Genomic DNA, 18,858 nt, shown 5'->3' with positions numbered 1-18,858 from the left:
GAGAATTTAAATTTAATAATAGCAAATCAAGATACGAAATTGACATGAATTTCGAATTGGGGTTTTGGGAAATTTGAGAAGTTCTTGGCGATTGATAAGAATTTCAACTCCAATCTGTTCTTCATTATGATTTAAACTTGAGTTTACAAACAGTAAACACAAAATTAATCAAATGATAATTAAGTGATTAAGCTGGAGGAGGTCAAGCTGGGTTGCCGGGTGTGGTGGGTTTGAGTTTCCCTTCTTTGAACGTGGCTTTGGCAGAGACGTAATATGCAATGATGAACAATCCATGGAAGAAGCATAAGATCCCTCCGATGGACAGAACCCGACGGTGTGACAACCCGCACGATTTTCTCGACCTTCTGTTTGACATTGTCCCCGCAATCAGCAGTGAAAATGCCACCGCCAATGTAATCCTGCATAATGTTGATTTTAGACTAATGCTAGGAAGTTAAAACGATTTTTAACCAAACTCGTCTCTAATATTGTTATTACTCTTTACTTTAGTTTTTGGATTTAAAATTAGAAGTGGTTATCCTATGAAAAATCTCTATTAATTAAAAAAATCATTAGTTTAAGTGAAAATGTTGATTTTACAAAAATATTTTTAATTTAACAGAGATTTCGAACAAAATAATTGAAGGTGGACAATTAAGGGGCCGTTTATATCAATTTTAAATCTCAAGAATCCAAGTGAGTTATACTAATTTCAAAAACCATTTTGGATAAAAGGCCAGGAAGTTAATTAATTGTGGATAATTAGTTAATTACCATGATAAGATGAGGGAAGCAACTGCTAATTGCTTATTTGCTGTGGCTTTTTGGTAATCTTCCTTGGACGAGATGCAAATGCAGCCACCAAGCAAGTTGCCTATTACATGTGCAACTGCTAGTATCACAGCAGCTGCCAACCCTAATTTGAAGGCCTGGTAACTTGGGTCCCTGCACTCAAAGATCCACATCTTCAAATGGTGCACCTGTTTTTCTCATGCCAAGAAATTTCCATATATAGATTAGTAACTCAAATAAAGGGCATTGCTTGGCTCGTTACGCATGCCGGAAACATAAATTTATGCATACATGTCAAACAGTAATTTGTTTTACCTTGTTTTGAGCAATCTCAGCTTGAATCCCAAGGATTCCGGCCACGACGTCCATAATCAAGACCGAGAGGCAGACGAGAGGAGTCGCATTTTTAACCATCTTTGCAGGGTTGGTTGTAGGAGGGGATGATGGGTGTGGAGTTTATGGGCAGCTTCTGCCTGCCGGTGGGTTTATGTAGTAGAGGAGGGACGAGGGAGAGGCTGTCTATCTGACAGATTAGGAAGGAAATTAGCTGTGGTTTTTATGAGTAAAAGCTTCTTTTGTCTTGACGGTTTTCACTTTATTCTTCCTCTTTCTTTTCTTTTTTTGGTAAACCTTTATTCTTCCTTCTTTTGCCTGTTGTTATTCTTTGCTTTTTGAATTTTGGATTCCTTTCATGGGGAGCAAGGAAAGCAGAGTATCATCCACGAGAGATTTTTCATTGTGCTAGGAACACAGTCAGGAACTCCACTATAATTAGTTGGAAACTTGTAAAAAAGAATTTTCAATTAATTGTATTGTAACACTTTGTGTATTGGACCGTATTTTCGGCACACTACAAAATTTCTCATCATCCACCTGCGGTTGGGATTGGGAATTAACTTTGATTCTTACGTGTATGACAGCCGAGAAGAATCACATTTCTCTTCAAATTATTTCTTCAATTCCATGAGCCTCTTGGCCCAGGGATCATATGGTCATTTTATAGTTTCTAACGAGCTCAAGTACTCAATATGCAAGTAGAAACAATAATGTTATTTATATCATGTTTTTGTACCACATTTTCATACCACCTTAGGTGACATTTGATGTAGACAGCCATATCATTTGAATTAATCAGATTTTTGAATTTAGTTCATTATTTAATAAACTAATAATTAAGAAAAATTAGTTAAGTAAATGATGATTGTGATATACGAGGAGTTTTTCTCCTTCATGTTCTTGAGTTTTGCAAATTTTTCAAATAATGTGGCTATTTACATCAGATGCCACCTAAGGTGGTATAGAAATGTGGTATAAAAAGATGATATGAATCGCATTACTCAAGTAGAAAATGTAAATTGAACCAATAAACCAAAGTATGGGGGTTAGATCAGTTGGATCGTGCAACTACTTGCTTGCACTTGAGCTCGATCTATCTCTTTGTAGCCTGCTTTGAATTGAGGTCGAATCTCCAAAGAGAGCAGTGTCTTGTCTTTGATCCTCTCTTTCGTAGATTAGAGTTGCTTCGTGACTTTTTGTATCCGAGTTCAATCCCCTTTTTTTTCGTCTATTAGAACTGCTAAAGCAATAGCTTCGCTTTTTTGCACCCAAATTCAATTTATTCCTCATCGATAAAAGTAGTTTAAGATATCATTTTGCTAAAATCAAAGTAAAAATTCATGTATATTGGATCCTAATTGGGAGAGATTTTTGTGCATAACAGTCTAATCCTAATTGGGAGAGATTCTTGCGCATAACATTCTTGACTTCTTAAGCAATGCAATATTGTAACACACTCATGTTATACCACTTGTATTTGGTCACGCACTGATGTATAAGATGATCTAGTTGGGAGGGTTTGTTTGCTCATTATCCTTAAACAATATGATGATCACCACCTTATTACTTATAGTTAAATGAGTTATATTTTATCTATCAATATGCATAAATATCAAAATTTAAACACTTATAACGACGATTAATAAAATGATGAACAAAAGTATTTTCTCAAGTTGGATTGTACATAGAGGTGACAATTTGCACCCAGCCCGTAAACCCGAATCAGCCCACCCATTAAACCGATCCAACCATTTGCCAGCTCTAGGGTTGGACACATGGAGGAGCGGACAAGTGGCAGTTCATTTGAGCTGTCATCTGTCATCTTTCAAAACATTTCTAGAACCAACTAGATCAACTGTCATCTTCTCGAATTAACCAGAGAAAGTTGTAGACAAACCCAATAAGGAATTGCCCTTCCCTTTCCTATTCTCCAATTCTCGCAATCTCTGATTCATCCTGTGAACTTGATTCCTGAGGAGGAAGACGATGGCGGCGTACAGATGGAAGTACTTCGAGGAGAACGAAGACCGTCCCGAAAAACCTCGAAGCTATGGCGTCACAGAAATGAGAGGCCCCCATTACTCCCTCTTGAGCCAAAACGTCCTCCAGGTACTTCCCAAAATTTCATCTTTCTTCTCCCTTGGATTCATTTCATCATCATTTTTGCTTTTGGGTTTTTCACAAAATGTTGTCCTGCTATGTAAATTTCAAAATTTTGGCTTGCTCCCATTTAAAAATTTTCAAAAATTTTCTTTTCTTTCAAGATTTTAGGACTTGGGTTTTTGAATTTGTGGAAAAGTTGATGTGGGTTTATCATAATTTGTTGAAATTGGTAATTAATGTTTGGAAATGTTACATTTTTACAGGATATTTTTGAGTCCATGGGGCAGTTTGTTGATGGTTTGAAGTTTTCTGGAGGTTCCGACAGCTTAATGCCGAAATCGTTTATCAAAGAAGTGACTGATGTTGCTCACCAGCATGATGTATATGTCAGCACCGGCGATTGGGCTGAAAATTTGCTTCGAAAAGGTCCATCGGCTTTCAAAGAGTATGTGGAGGTGAGATGTTTGGAAGAATTTCATTATTTCAGTGATATATATATATATATATATATGTATATGTATATTATTGTGTGTATTTGTTTGTATGTTATTAATGGCAATGATTCAGTGTTCTGTTATGATTTCTTTAGGAATGTAAGAGCTTGGGGTTTGACACAATCGAGCTGAATGTGGGATCTCTTGAACTTCCTGAAGAAACTCTTCTGAGATACGTGCGCTTGATTAAGAGCGGTGGTCTGAAAGCAAAGCCACAGTTTGCGGTCAAGTTTAACAAGTCCGACATTCCTGTAGGTGATCGAGCATTTGGAGCCTACGTGGTTCCAAGCCCACGATCATCTGGTATGCCGTGCAATCTTTCCTCAAAAAATAAGTGAATGATATGTTTGCCTCGATAGCTAGATATTGTCCGAGAGCTCTGCAAACAACTTGTATATTTTCTTGTTGGGACATTTAATAGCTCCGAGCTTAAAAAACATATAGAAACTGAATTCCAGAAATTGCCAATCCTTGTCCTTTTGTTCCGTTGTTATGTGAAGGTTAGTTCACATTCGCAAACAAATAGCATACCACAAAGGCCCAAAAAGGAGGAAAAAATTGTGCTTTAACCTTACGTAAAGAAACGTAGAATTTCGGTTTAATGGCATGAATCCAAGTAATTGAATTTGTCTGGTGTATGTAATATCAATATCTGTTTTACTTTGATTACTAGGCTGCATGATACCATGAATAAGAGTTAGCAACTAATGATATTACCACGCGGCACCTCGAGAAAAGTTGTGCAGTCATTTTTTCACGCTGATGATTCTTCCTTCTTGCATTCGTCTTTCTGATTATTGCCTTTTGTTTGTGATGGTAACATTTCCTTGACGTGCGTTGTGATCATATTACACGAAATATAGTGCAGTAGTGGGAGCACCCCTATGGTTACTTGGTTATAACTTATAAACATGACTGTTGTCTTTGTTTTCTTAGAATTTGTTGAAGATGTTGATCTTCTGATTAGAAGGGCTGAGAGATGCTTAGAGGCTGGGGCCGACATGATAATGATCGACGCTGATGATGTCTGTAAACAAGCTGACTCATTGCGGGCAGACATAATTGCGAAGGTTATCGGGCGTCTGGGGGTTGAGAAGACCATGTTCGAAGCTTCAAATCCAAGAACATCAGAGTGGTTCATCAAACAATATGGTCCAAGGGTATACAACGTGCTCTCATATTTTTCTTTCTTCATTTCTTCTTTGTGTATAGTGCATTGCGCATGCTGCTAAATCGTTCTTGTTTGCCTGAATTACTAGGTGAATCTCTTCGTGGACCACTCCCACGTGATGGATCTCGAGTGCCTCCGGGGACGCAACTTAGGTAAAAATCATGCATCTGTGCTGGGTTCCTCTTATTTTCTGTTTTAAAACTTTTTTTAATTACAAAAATGGCGAGAACCAAAAGGTGTGGTAATGTGTGGAAACATCGCCGTTGTCCTGTTGATATCGCATATGTATGTGTTCCTCCGGTGCATGTAACGTTATCGAAGTACCTTAAATTTGGTCATTTTTGCAGTAAATTTATGTTCGGGTTTTTGTGTAATCGTTTTAATTCAGACGATTCAATTCCGAGTACTGTAACCTAAGTTGAAGTTTGAATAATTGACGTCGTCTTTCGGGCGAAAAATTGATGTTGTAGCCTTCTAGGGATCTATATTCTTTACTACATACACAGGCATGTTAGGATATAACTCTTGTAGTGAAGAGATCATCGTGCGGCAGAGAGAAACTTAGGCCATTTCCAACCGAAATGAGCCATCTGGTCCTCGAAGATATTAATATTTTAATGAACAGTATAGGGTCAAATTTGCCTTCATCTCCAACCGAGGACCAAAGGGTCATATGGTTTGTTTTAATCCTGTCACAACAAATCGTCTCCAATCGAAGATTATAGGGTCAAATGTAATTTATTATTTAAATTTAAAAATTACAACAACTTAAGTTTAAAAACAACTTAAAATTTAAAAACTACAAATTAAATTCATAAAAAAAAATTTGGCCCAAAAAAAAAAAAAAAAAAAAGAATCCAATGGTAACTAGCCTTTGTGTTTGAAATTTTGGCTTACCATTCCTGTTGGATATAACCGATAGGAATAATGAAAATTCTAGCCCGACCCGAGGTTGGTTGGCTGCTTTGGGCTAGCTAGTTGGCCCTTTGGCCTTTTTTTGTCCAGTGGGGCCTACGAGCTTTTTGGCTTAGCTCTCGATTAGAGATAATTTTCGGGCTATTTTCAACCTCTTGGCCCTATGAACCCTTTCAGTTGGAGATGGTCTTAGGTGTAAGTGCATCGTCACCTGGGATTGGTGTGATGCGGGGGAGATATGGAAATACAATATGTTATACGCGAGCCTTTTTCTCCTGTGCCTACAGATGATTCTCACGTGATGTAGGCACAAGGAAATATACGGCTTTTGCATTCAAGATGATTAGAATATTTGTATGAATGTTACTTTATAGTTCACATTATTTTTTGTTGTTTAATTAATTCTACACCTATGTTTCTATTAGCAATTGATCAATTACTCACAATGCTTAGGAAAACTAATGAAAATGACTTGAGTTTTAACGATAAGAACAAAATAAAGAGTAAAGTGAATAGTAACATGATTAACTTTTTACTGTAAAAATGTGGTATTTCGTTAAGGTTAACAGTACCGAGAGTTTTTTGTCAAAATTCCATATTTTGAAACCTGACATTTTACACCCTTCAGGTTTGAGGCGGTTTTTAAAACAAGTAATGTGATTCTAATTTTTTCACGTTGACTCCTTAAACATCTAACTCTCAACTAAAGCGACTCTTTTTGTCAACATGACGCAAATACGGTTTATTTAATATGATAAAATAAAATTTTCGTGATTTATTTTAAAAATCTCTCTAAACTTAAAACGGGTAAAATGAAATTATACTTTTATTTTCCTAATAAAAAAATGTGTAATGATATTATTATTTGGCAATAATGCAAGACAGCTCCCCTTGTGGTTAGGTGTGCAATAGTGTGTGGAAAAAGGACCTACTTCCTTCCTACTTGGTGTTGCACGTTTCAGAATGTTAGCTCATTTCAAACAAGTCTCCGTTGTTTACGGACCAAAAAAGTCATGTCGTTTCGTGCATCGTTTCGCTTATTTCGGCATTAGTTGATAATTGTTTTGTTTTTAGATTTAATTTTTTATTTTTGTGCTGGAGATAAAAAATAAAGTATATAAATAAAGACGAGGAAAAGTAGTTGGAGGGAGAATATTATCGACGCAGATAAGGTATTATCGACGTTCCAAAAAGATCACAGATAAGGTTTTCGTCAGTTGAATGACAAATTTTCTAACCATTACCAATGTCAAGTGTAGAATGACTATTTTGAAGTCTCGCGTTTCCATTTTGTTTTGTTATTTGTTTTGGGTCGACAGATATATTATAGCAGGAAAGTTTGTTTTTGGTGTTTTGTCGAAAAGCTCCTTTATTCCTGGGGGGATGATCACAACGGAATGACTGAAATTGCATAGTGAGTTGGTGGCTTCTTAGATCCTCACGTGCTCACCTTCTTCCTCTTCCGATTCGATTGGATGAAACTTCTGCCAACAGAGACTGTGCCTACTCAGTCTATTTAACCAGTAAATCCCCCGTTACACAAAACACCACTCCCATAATTCCCACCGACCTTTTCAGCTGAAAATCTGACAGAGGAAGAGGAAGCCATGGCCACCCAACAACCCATCTCAAAGAAGACGGCTTGCGTCGTCGGCGGAACCGGTTTCGTGGCGTCTCTGCTGGTCAAGCTGCTGCTCCAGAAGGGCTACGCCGTCAGAACCACCGTCAGAGACCCTGGTCAGACTCCCTCTTCTCCATTTTTTCCCAATTTATTTAATTTATCTATTTTTTTTTAACCAGACGATATTCTAGACTACTCTAATAAAACCATGTTCATAACCAAAGAACGAAGACAAAGTACATGTATTGTCAGTATTGATACTTTGGCCTCACTTTCAGTTCTCCTGACAAGGCTGTTTTTGTCGTACTAGGATTATCTTTCTTCCAAATTACCTTTTCTTCAATGGCAGAGCCACTAAAAATGCGATTGTTTGGCCTCACTAACTGTCATTGGGCTAGACTACATACTAATATAATCTTGTGCGTGTTAAGTAGAGGGACTAAATTAAATGAGATTAAAGGGGACATGCAGGGACTAACTCCCTCGCTGTACTAAATATTATTCTTATACTACATAGTCGATGTCAAGTCAAATCAGTTTGTTCATTAAAGCTAGTTCAGTCAGAGATAGTTTAGTGTAACAAACGCGAAGGGACCAGTCTCTCATGCTCTAAGTTCAAATTACCTATGTTTGTGAGATGCCCTCCCATACATGAAATCCTGGCTCCGCCACTGCTCCCCTTCCTTCCTCTCCTCTCTCACTTTCGTGACCCTCAAATAGAAGGGGACCAGAGGGGAAGGGAATTCAAAGGAAAGAGAATCCTACTCCGTTTCCATCACCTTATATAGGACCATTGCACTGAAAAGTTTGTCATTTTTCGCGTCTCTGGTAGAAAAAATTGAAACTTCAAAACGTTGTACTTGGCATGTGATGAGTAAATCCAATATGACCATTAAGCTAGAGGTGTTAGTGACAAGACAAGGTAAAAGTTCATAATATGATTTAATTACTCATCTGAATTTACGGTTGGAATACAAAGAGGCCTTCGTAATTTTGTAGGTTATCAGTAAATTTTGAGAAAACTTATCAGTTAAATTCATGTTTTACTGTGCTGGCATGAATTGGTTTTCAATTTTTGATACATTTGGGTGCAGACAACCATAAGAAGGTCTCCCACCTCACAGCACTACAAGAGTTGGGTGAGCTAGAGATTTTAGCAGGAGATCTAACTGATGAAGGGAGCTTCGATGCCCCAATAGCAGGCTGTGATCTTGTTTTCCATGTTGCAACCCCTGTCAACTTTGCCTCACAGGACCCAGAGGTCCGGATTTTGTGAGAATTTCTTGATGAAATGTTGCATTCTGTATAGTTGAGGACAGTGGTAATACTAACATTGTCAATTAACAGAATGATATGATCAAACCAGCAATCCAAGGGGTACTAAATGTTCTGAAGTCGTGCGTGAAAGCCAAAACAGTTAAGCGCGTTGTTTTGACATCGTCAGCTGCTACAGTTTCGATCAATACACTTGACGGAACAGGTTTGGTCGTGGATGAAAAGGATTGGAGTGATTTGGAGTTCTTGACTACTGTCAAGCCACCCACTTGGGTATGTCACCAAATCCTTTGTCTTTAAATAGGTCTAGTGTCTAGAAATTCGCCAAATGAATTGATCAAACAAGAACGTTTTCTCAAATTTGCAGGGGTACCCTGCCTCCAAGACACTAGCTGAGAAGACAGCTTGGAAATTTGCCGAAGAAAACAACATTGATCTAATCACTGTGATCCCTTCTCTTATGGCCGGTCCTTCTCTCACTCCAGACGTTCCCAGCAGTATCGGCCTTGCCATGGCTTTAATCACAGGTTTGAAACCAGAAGCTAGAACAATGAACTACTTTGCACTATATCTCTGATAGGCATGGTGTTCTGATGGTTTCTTTTAATGTTTTACAGGAGATGATTTCCTCATAAATATGGCCCTGAAAGGTATGCAAATGCTATCAGGTTCGATATCCATTACACATGTGGAGGATGTCTGCCGGGCTCATATATTTTTGGCTGAGAAAGAATCTGCATCTGGTCGGTACATTTGCTGTGCTGCCAACACTGGCGTTCCTGAGCTTGCTAAGTTCCTCAACAAAAGATACCCCCAGTACAAAGTCCCCACTGAGTAAGCCCGTAATCCTAGTATTCGAAAACCTAGATTTATAAATTCCTGTTTTTGATGATGAGTAGTATGTTTAGATTTATGTACACCAAGTGTTTTTTCGTTCTATAGTTTTAAGTTCTAGTACTTCGACATTGCATTCGCTTTTTATAGTCACCCTCAAATGTTTCTACCAAGAAAATTCTGACTAAGGTTTGGAACTTAAAGTTGGCAAGTTGCATTGATTGTCGAAGTAAAATTCAAAGGGTTTAGAACTCCAGCTCAACTAGCTATTGTACAATTTCGGATGGTTTTTTCATTCTCCATTGTAATTGCAGGTTTGGAGATTTTCCGTCCAAGGCCAAACTGATCATCTCTTCAGAGAAGCTTATCAAGGAGGGGTTTGATTTTAAGTATGGCATCGAAGAAATATATGACCAAACTGTGGAGTACTTCAAGGCAAAGGGGCTGCTGCAGAACTAGAAAAACCAAGTCTCACTAGCTTGTGATCCTCCTGTTATATGGATCACAAAATGTGTGTAATCGATCAGCGTGTATCGAGCTAGCTATCTCTCGTCTGGCTTACCGTAAATTTTCTTGTCAAAAAGCATCGTAATTTGCTGAGTTAGGCAAATGGTAATAAAATCGAGCAGCGACGAAAAAGCAACAGAGGCGTGTTGCTTTCTGATGAGAATTATATGCCTGCTTTTTTGTTGAACCACAGGAATGGCTGTGTTCTGTGTGAAGGCATATTCATAGTCCCAACATGTAGGATGCCGTTTCTACATGATAAGTCCTTTCAGGAAAATGGCTGATCGTTTAAGCACAATTAACGAATCAAAACCGAAAAGTTTACAATTAAAAGATGAATAAGCACGAACAAGTTTATTGTACAAGTACAAGACTCTGAGCTTTTAAGTTTGGTGACCACTTTGTCCGCCTTCAGCGTTCCATCAAAGCATCTTTGTTCTCCAGCAGATCGATTTCAATGAAAGTTTCTGCAGGAGTTGAGCAGTACGTGTAGTTCCTCGTGTGATGCCTCATCTTCAAAATCCACGATAAGGTCTGTACAATGTCCCTCATTGACGGCCGGTTTCTTGACACACTACTCGCACATTTGTAAGCGAAATCAGCTACATTCGCCGGCTGTCCTATGTTGAACCTTCCGTCGAGGTGAGAATCCACAATCACTTGCCACGGGAGTCTATCCTCTGTGTCGATGGCAGCCTAGAAATCGGCATGAAAAGTTATACAATGTTAAATCTTTCAGCATTACTTTTAGTTTTTGGAAAGGAGGGACAATGCTTACAAGTTCCACATATTCCATGAGACCCAGCTGCGGATTCCTGTATGTAATGAGTTCAAGGAGCAACACTCCAAAACTATAAACATCGCATATCTTCGTATACGTCTTCGTCAACATGTACTCAGGATCGACGTATCCAACCGTCCCCCTCATATTTGACGAACGAGTTTTATTCTGTTCTTGTCTCGACAGGCCAAAATCAGCAACCTATGTAATAGTTAAAGAGTAACTAACCTCAATGACACACTGCCAAAAACACGAGAAAATGCAGAAACAAAAACGTTGCGCGCGATTTACGTACCCTAGATCTCATCGATTGATCGAGCAGTATGTTCGAAGACTTGATGTCGCGATGCACAACGGGAGGAACGGCCTGTGATAAGAAGGAGAATGGAGATTAATAAGTAGGAAGTTGTGTTAACCTGGAAACTGATATGAAAAGTATACCCCAAAATGCAGGTAATCCAATCCCCTTGCAATGTCAAGAGCTATGTCAACTCTCAAATCCCAGCACAATGGCTTCTGACTCTCCTCTACATTTCCAAACAGATAAATCTTAAATATAAGTTCCTCGGTGATGAACAAAACGAGAAGTATTATCGAGAATTATCAACAAATAGAACTTGTTACAAACTTTTAACTAAAATTAAAAATTGAAGGTGAAGGATACTAAACCAATGATAAAATGAGCACTAAACTGTGCATATTGTTTATTTGAAGTTTGTAACCAGTTTTGTCCATGTATTATTTCCTGAAACTATTCAAGAGGCTCTAAACAATAAAAGATGTGTCTATTCGTGCTAGGAAATCAAATAAACCGGTGCGTTACGGACGGAAAGTCTAGGGTAGTGAGATTTGTTACCATGCAAATGAGAAAAGAGACTGCCGTTGCTCATGTACTTATAAAGAAGCATATATTGTCCAACTTCTACAATATATCCCACCAAATTGACAAGGTTCTTGTGGAATAATCTTCCGAGCAACAGAACCTGAACACACAGATATGTACGTGTGCATAAATCAAAATTTTACAAAGTAACCGGTGTATAAGATGCATTGATGTATTAGACATCTGAATTTATATAATTAATTTTTAACACTTATAATATAATCATTTAAACACCGATGCATCTCACTCCAGTGTACCGTAGAAATATCCCATTGTATTATGAATGTAGGGATTTACCTCAGCCAAAAACTTGTTCTGGCCTTGGGTGGAATTTGAAGCAAGAACTTTGACGGCAAAGGCGTCACCAGTGCTCATTTGGGACTTGTAAACGGGCTCAAAAGCTCCTTGCTCAATCATTGTTGTGAAATTATAAGTTGCTTTCTATATGTCTCTGTCAAAATCTAGAAAGAAAGAAAAAAGCCGGCAAGCTAATTATTCACTATTTCTTCCTTTTTTGGGGGTCAAAAAGCAAAGATTTCATTGAAAAACAGTGGATCAATACCAACGATGACACGCTCCGATCCCGTTATTCTCCGAATATCAGGATAGGCACGTGCTGACCAACACTCGAGAGTGACGAAAGCCATTTATTGAGTGCAAATGTTGAAAATAAGGGATAGATAAGACTTATAAATATAATATAAAAGAATAATGAATATGCAATTAAGGAACGTGTTCAGAGCATACAACTAACTAGAACACTAAAAGAAATAATATAAAATTGAATGAAACAAAGGATGGATCCTACACCGAAAGGACTCGAAGATGCTGATGCGGAAATGCCTGGATGTCGAGATTGTATGCTTCGATTCTAAGTCCTAAAAGGGGCGCAAAACAAACATGAGTGGACCAAGTTGATATATATATATATATATATATATATATAATAAAACAGTTATCAACGTACTAACCCCTAGGTTTTATGAGAACACATTTATTATGATAAACATAGGTTTTAAAAAACCTAGCATGCTGTGCAATGTCTCAAATCATAACTTGTATATATAATAATCGTTTTATGAGAACACATTTATTATGATAAACATAGGTTTTAAAAAACCTAGCATGCTGTGCAATGTCTCAAATCATAACTTGTATATATAATAATCACTAGTGAATGTCCGATAACCCCAGGCCCCATGCCGGCTCCCCGTCTCTAAGCAGACAATTAGAGGAAAATACACTCTAGGCCCCATGCCGGCTCCCTATCCCTGTGCTAATAGCCAAGAGGAAACACACTCTAGGCCCTATGCCAACACCAAACCGTCACTCGGGACGGACCAGAATCTATCTCTATGTCCCGTAGCGAAATAAGGACCATTAGGTAAGTACAAAACCATTGAACATACATATATTGAAAAGCAACTTCATAGTATAAAGTCATCCATATTCTATACTATAAAGAGGTGTTATAAACATGTTCTAAATATCATATCGTCATCCATCAGATATTCTATAAGAACACGGGTTATAGGAAAAATAGTAATAATTCAAAGTAGCTTCAGCAAGCATGTTATCTCACAAAACGTTTCATAAAACATAATCTTCAAATCATGCTTTTCATGTATGCATTTCTACTATCAAAACATGCATTTTTAGAAGGGTTCCACTCACAGTATTTAGCTGCCGAAGAGCCACGCAACTAGCGAAGACGGAAACGCCACAATTAATTGCCCTTAAGCACATAAAGGGTACATTTAGTCAAACTCTACTTAAACGATTTAATTTGGGAAAACGGACATCGGAAACGGGTTCAGGACGTCGAAAGTAGCCTAGGAGGGGTCTCGCATGAAAACCCAAAAAGTCAACGGTCAAAGTCAACACTTACCGTTGACCGAGTCAAAGTCAACATATTTGAATCAAGGGTATTGGGTTGGACCGGGTTGGGTCAAAGGGTTTGGACTTGGGTTTGGGTTCTAATGGGTTTGGGTTTTAAAAGGGATTGGGCTTGGGTCACAAAAGCCCAAGGTTTTGGTTTAAAAGGGACTTGGGTTCTGATGGGTTTTGAAACTGGGCTGGGCCTAAGGCTTGGGTTCGACCCTAAAGGCTTGGCCCAAGGGCTTGGGTAAAATGGTTGGGTAACAGGCCTAAAGGCCTGGGTTGAGGGTGGTTTTCAGGCCACCCTTTGGCCGATTTCTGGGTTGATTTTCCAAGGCTCATAACTTAATCGTTACTCAATGAAATCGAGTGAAACAAAATGAAAGTTGTAGTACTCAGTGAGACAAAGAGATTGATACCTTGCACGCCGGCCAACTTGTTGTGGTTTGGCCGGAAATTGCCTCGAAAGGGGTGGTGTTCGCCGGAAAATTTAGAAAAGCTACTCCGAGCTATTTCTGCGATTCAAACATATACACAACTTAAAAAAATCTTTGATCTAACCCTAAAACACACCCCAAGGGTTTTTAGAAGCTTACTAATGTCAGAAAAATACGAAACACGATGGAGAAGATGATGAACAATATTGGCCGAAAGGAAGAGAAGGCTTTGTGGTGTTCTTTCTTTGAATCCTAGTTTGCAAGGGTGATGGTGTTTTGTTGTTGTTATGGTGATTGATGATAAGGGAGATGAGGATGTGCAGGGAGGGAGAACACATGTGAGAGGGAGAGAAAAGAGAGAGAAAGAGACTTCAACGATTTGAGGATCCTGACGAGGGAGTCTCGAGGGTGATGGTGTCACGCCCTAATCCCGACATACGTCCAGAATTGACACGTGACATCACCAAAAAAATCCGTATCTATCATATCCCACCTCCGGGATATGGGCCGGGATATGGGCAAGCACAACTCAAAAATCGAATCGCATAGTTATTTTTCGTATGTTTTATGGCTGCATCTAACCTCCCCGTTAGACTGCCTACGTACCCTAAACAGGGATCAAGCCATTCGTAGTTCGTCATGCACAATAATTGACATATAACACAGTCCGATTAAGTCGAAAGGTATAACATTTCTCAATCAATCAATAGAACTTGACAAGCATGAAAATACTAGACTCAGGGTTACATAACAAACCTATCTGAAAAACATGATTTCCCCTCCAACTATATATAAATCATTATGTCGCAACATGATACCGCAATTCTCAACATATATCACTTCAAAGAACCAACGAAGCACAATACCATTCTCTAGCCACATTTATCAACAAGTCTAATCATAACAATAACCATGATATCCAACATAACAATCCCACATGACGACTAACCTTTCCACTTCATCCATCACGTAATTCATCACGTTTTCCACCTAAAATTGCATTTCATAGTGTGTAACATAGTTAAGAATTAACAAAGTACACATAATTCTCTAGAAATATTAATCAACTAAAATACTCATGATAACCCCACTCATATCCAACGTCATTCCATAATCACATCAATAAAAAATGTCAACCATCACATCATCAATAACACATACAACAAGTCGAAACGCAAGGCTAGAGCAACACAATTCAGTTGAAGACTACATCTTTGAAAAAGGGGATTTTGGACCACCCAATGGACCAAGGCTCCAAAGGGGATTCCGGACCATCACTCAACGGAATCCAAACAGAACTCAGTTCCAGACCACCCAACTGAATTGAACGGAAGTCCAAGAAGCATAACAACGGCTTGAAGGAACAAGACATGATTCAAGTTACCCAATTCACGAAACTCAACGAAACGAAGCAATATTGAGCACAAATCCACATCACAATGGGTTATCAGTCATTTACTAGACCTCACATCTCCCAAGCAATTCAATATGCATTTCAATCACATGTCACAACCATTTCCAATACACAAGTCAAATCACATTTCACTTCATCATACCAATCACTATACTTCCAACATTAGATCTCAATACATAGCTTGTAACATATCAAGGAATCACAAGGCACAATGTTAATATTTAATTATGTTAATCAATCAATGAGATAACATATCATTTCACAAATTTAATTAATGAACTCTACATAATTCCCAACTTGGGTTATGAATAATAACATGGCGATTCTAATTTATTTTCACAGTATCTATTGTGGGTAATTCCCATCTACTCGAATTTAGGATTCTAAGATCACCTTATGGAATGAACAAGAGAAAGGATTCCGGACCACTCAACGGAATCCAACAACATTGGGTTCCGGACCACTCAACGGAACCAAAATATCAAGCGGTTTCTCATAATCTACCCAAACCTGTCATATGTAAAGTCAATGCCAATATTATGGGATTGGTGCACTGGCAAATCAGGCACCCAGATAAGCTGAGAGGCTCGGGTGAGGGACAATAAAATAAGCATGTGATATAATAAAACTAGCCATCAATCATAATTTATAAACCTTGAATATAAATCTTTCATAAGAAATCAATACCCTACTTTTGAAAACTTCGAGGGAGTCACCCAGACATCCAAAAGTTCATTTCAAACAACCATAACATCTCACACCCATATTCACATACACACAATGAAAGTAGAATTAGGGCGACACTGTTCATCCAAAGCCTACACCTTTGCAACCATCTCAACTAAACTCAATGAACTAATGTGGATACAATCCCGGACCATCACTCAACGGGATCGCGGAGTAAGAGGGATTCCGGACCATCACTCAACGGAACCCAAACCAAGATACGATTCCTGACCATCACTCATCGGAATCGCAGAGTGGAGTAGGAAGGATTCCGGACCATCACTCAACGGAATCCAAACCAGGATACGATTCCGGACTATCACTCAACGGAATCGCAGAGTTCATTGCATAACCACCAATCAATGAAACAACACATGAATCAAGTTGCTCAAAAGCAAATCGACTTCGATTCTTGAATAATCCACATCACTTCTACTTCTATTGTAACAAAGGATTCCCTTTTTATGTGGAAAAGGCTCTTATCAATAATTATGATTTTACGTATGGACAAATCCTCAATATCTTGTTCATTCGCAACAAAATATTTTCCTTGTGCGGCGGTAAAAAAAAAAAAAAAAAAAAAAAAAAGCTTTTTTGGAGAGACTATTATTTCACCAATCGAGTTACAGGTGTCTAACATATTCATACCTAACGATTTTCCACAAAATGGTGACGAAAGGGATAACTTGTACAAATCTTTACATTTTCCAATTCGATTTGATCCATTCGTTTGTAGAGCTATTTACTCGATCGCATACATTTTTGGAACACTTCTAATAGAGGGACATATAGTCAATTTTGAAAGAACTTATTGTTAACCTCTTTCAGATATGAATCTGTCTGATTCATAAGGAAAAAACTTGCATCAGTATCTTAATTTTAATTCAAACATGGGTTTGATTCACACTCCATGTTCTGAGAAATATTTACCATCCAAAAAGAGGAAAAAACGGGATCTTTGTCTAAAGAAATGTCTTGAGAAAGGGTGGATGTATAGAACCTTTCAATGAGATAGTGCTTTTTCAACTCTCTCAAAATGGAATATATTCCAAACATATATGCCATGGTTCCTTACTTCAATAGGATACAAATATCTAAATTTGATATTTTTAGATACTTTTTCAGACCTATTGCCAATACTTAGTAGCAGCCAAAATTTGTATCCATTTTTCATGATATTATGCATGGATCAGATATATCATGGTGAATTCTTCAGAAAAATTGTGTCTTCCACAATGGAATCTGATAAGTGATATTTCGAGTTAGTGTTTACATAATCTTCTTCTGTCCGAAGAAATGATTCATCGAAATAATGAGTCACCATTGATATCGACACATCTGAGATCGCCAAATGTTCGAGAGTTCCTTTATTCAATCTTTTTCCTTCTTCTTGTTGTTGCATATCTCATTCATACACATCTTCTCTTTGTTTCTCGAGCCTAAGACGGAGTTCGAAATGGTCAAATCTTTGATGATTCCATCATACATGATTGAGTTGCGAAAACTTCTAGATAGGTATATTTGAATTGAATTCTTTATGGTTAAAGAATCTCTTTCTAGTTGCTTGGGAACAATTAGGAGATTCTCTAGAAGAAATACGGGCTTCTGGCGGCAACATGTTATAGGGTGGTGGTCTCGTTTATGGGGTCAAATCAATACGTTGTAAGAAGAAATATTTGAATATCAATCTCATCGATATCATCGATTTCATAAGTATCATACCAAATCCCATCAATCAAATCGCTTTTTTGAGAAATACAAGACATCTAAGTCATACAAGAGATCCAATGAAATTGATGCTAAGTTATAGATTGTGATCATTCCCTTTCTTCTCAAACTCGTACCCGAGGAATAATGTGTCATCGAATCCTCTGGTTTCTAATTGCATTACATTAGATAGTTTATGCAATCAATGGTACTAAGGATATGTCACAAATCAATAATAATGATAATGTTCAACTTTAGAAGAGACAGAACACGGGATGATATATTACGTGTCATTATATAAATGGTGGATATGTGTGTTAAAAAGTTAATAACTTAAAAAATAAAATTTCCCACCATTTACACAAAAACACATGGTGTACTATCCATATTTCCGTCACAATGAAAATTTTCTTCCACTTTAGTCCTTTAGAGTGTACACTTTTGTTTATCAATGGTGTCTATATCAAGGGCCAGATAATAATTCTATAGTAATAAGATGGTCAAACAAAATACATTAATTGTCGAAAAATTAAAATGAAACACGTAACATAATTAGAGTCTACATCTAAAAAGGAACTTAATTGAGGGATCAACGTGAAACTTGCCTACAAATTGAGGAATTCGGATCCTCTTTGCAAGGATCCCAGGGATCTGTTCATCGTATATTATGTGATCAATTTTCGTCAGGTACTGTTTATGTTCAATTTTAAATAACAAAATTCAAAATAATTTCTGACTGCACAATGTACGATGAATGGACACGATTCACGAATTCCCGAAATCCTCACAAAGAGGATCCGAAGAGGATCCTCATTCCAAATTCAGACCCCCACTACTTTAGGGGGGGTGTATTCAATTGAGAATTTGAGAGATTTCAATGAATTCATAAATCCATGGATTTTTTTGGAGTCTAATTGATTTGAAGAGATTTCATGTAAAATTTTGATTCAATTTCCTAGAAATTTCATGAGGAGAGGTGAGATT

At 37.8% G+C, this 18,858-nt stretch overlaps 4 protein-coding genes and 1 pseudogene across 4 annotated transcripts; 2 read left to right on the top strand and 3 right to left on the bottom strand.

Moving 5' to 3' along the window:
• Positions 1–103: 103 nt before the first annotated feature.
• LOC137728003 (transmembrane protein, putative (DUF1218)) lies at positions 104–1,336 on the bottom strand. The gene is made up of 3 exons (XM_068466879.2): positions 1,108–1,336; positions 775–980; positions 104–419 (listed from the first exon to the last, which is right to left on the bottom strand). Exons 1-3 carry the CDS (start codon positions 1,204–1,206, stop codon positions 203–205), a joined length of 522 nt encoding a protein of 173 aa, XP_068322980.2. The 5' UTR covers positions 1,207–1,336; the 3' UTR covers positions 104–202.
• Positions 1,337–2,977: 1,641 nt separating this feature from the next.
• HSA32 (Aldolase-type TIM barrel family protein) lies at positions 2,978–5,354 on the top strand. The gene is made up of 5 exons (XM_068468987.2): positions 2,978–3,237; positions 3,495–3,686; positions 3,821–4,028; positions 4,662–4,885; positions 4,985–5,354. The coding sequence occupies exons 1-5, from the start codon at positions 3,115–3,117 to the stop codon at positions 5,093–5,095; spliced, it is 858 nt and encodes a 285-aa protein (XP_068325088.1). The 5' UTR covers positions 2,978–3,114; the 3' UTR covers positions 5,096–5,354.
• A 1,597-nt stretch (positions 5,355–6,951) lies between these two features.
• LOC137728805 (anthocyanidin reductase ((2S)-flavan-3-ol-forming)) lies at positions 6,952–10,211 on the top strand. The gene is made up of 6 exons (XM_068467577.2): positions 6,952–7,548; positions 8,527–8,693; positions 8,780–8,980; positions 9,075–9,234; positions 9,325–9,541; positions 9,856–10,211. The coding sequence occupies exons 1-6, from the start codon at positions 7,419–7,421 to the stop codon at positions 9,998–10,000; spliced, it is 1,020 nt and encodes a 339-aa protein (XP_068323678.2). The 5' UTR covers positions 6,952–7,418; the 3' UTR covers positions 10,001–10,211.
• Positions 10,212–10,255: 44 nt separating this feature from the next.
• Positions 10,256–10,744, bottom strand: LOC148693904 (uncharacterized). Its single transcript, XM_088678260.1, has one exon. It carries the CDS (start codon positions 10,598–10,600, stop codon positions 10,460–10,462), a length of 141 nt encoding a protein of 46 aa, XP_088534386.1. The 5' UTR covers positions 10,601–10,744; the 3' UTR covers positions 10,256–10,459.
• On the bottom strand, positions 10,722–12,359 carry LOC148693903 (calcium/calmodulin-regulated receptor-like kinase 1; annotated as a pseudogene).
• Between the last annotated feature and the right edge of the window lie 6,499 nt (positions 12,360–18,858).

This window comes from Pyrus communis, chromosome 10, assembly GCF_041283825.1.
Source record: "Pyrus communis isolate YQ-2024b chromosome 10, ASM4128382v1, whole genome shotgun sequence".
NCBI classification, from domain to species: domain Eukaryota; kingdom Viridiplantae; phylum Streptophyta; class Magnoliopsida; order Rosales; family Rosaceae; genus Pyrus; species Pyrus communis.
This window is presented reverse-complemented; position numbering and strand designations above follow the sequence as displayed.

What these genes read in the sequence shown, in the direction of transcription:
- LOC137728003 (XM_068466879.2), bottom strand. Translation starts at nt 1,206, where the DNA reads ATGGTTAAAAATGCGACTCCTCTCGTCTGCCTCTCGGTCTTGATTATG. An exon ending in CTGAGATTGCTCAAAACAAG is followed by an intron (nt 981 to 1,107) that starts GTAAAACAAATT and finishes TGAGAAAAACAG; the next exon opens with GTGCACCATTTGAAGATGTG. An exon ending in GCTTCCCTCATCTTATCATG is followed by an intron (nt 420 to 774) that starts GTAATTAACTAA and finishes AACATTATGCAG; the next exon opens with GATTACATTGGCGGTGGCAT.
- HSA32 (XM_068468987.2), top strand. Translation starts at nt 3,115, where the DNA reads ATGGCGGCGTACAGATGGAAGTACTTCGAGGAGAACGAAGACCGTCCC. An exon ending in CTTTCAAAGAGTATGTGGAG is followed by an intron (nt 3,687 to 3,820) that starts GTGAGATGTTTG and finishes TGATTTCTTTAG; the next exon opens with GAATGTAAGAGCTTGGGGTT. An exon ending in TCCAAGCCCACGATCATCTG is followed by an intron (nt 4,029 to 4,661) that starts GTATGCCGTGCA and finishes TTGTTTTCTTAG; the next exon opens with AATTTGTTGAAGATGTTGAT.
- LOC137728805 (XM_068467577.2), top strand. Translation starts at nt 7,419, where the DNA reads ATGGCCACCCAACAACCCATCTCAAAGAAGACGGCTTGCGTCGTCGGC. An exon ending in TTGCCTCACAGGACCCAGAG is followed by an intron (nt 8,694 to 8,779) that starts GTCCGGATTTTG and finishes GTCAATTAACAG; the next exon opens with AATGATATGATCAAACCAGC. An exon ending in TGCCATGGCTTTAATCACAG is followed by an intron (nt 9,235 to 9,324) that starts GTTTGAAACCAG and finishes AATGTTTTACAG; the next exon opens with GAGATGATTTCCTCATAAAT.
- LOC148693904 (XM_088678260.1), bottom strand. Translation starts at nt 10,600, where the DNA reads ATGAGGGACATTGTACAGACCTTATCGTGGATTTTGAAGATGAGGCAT.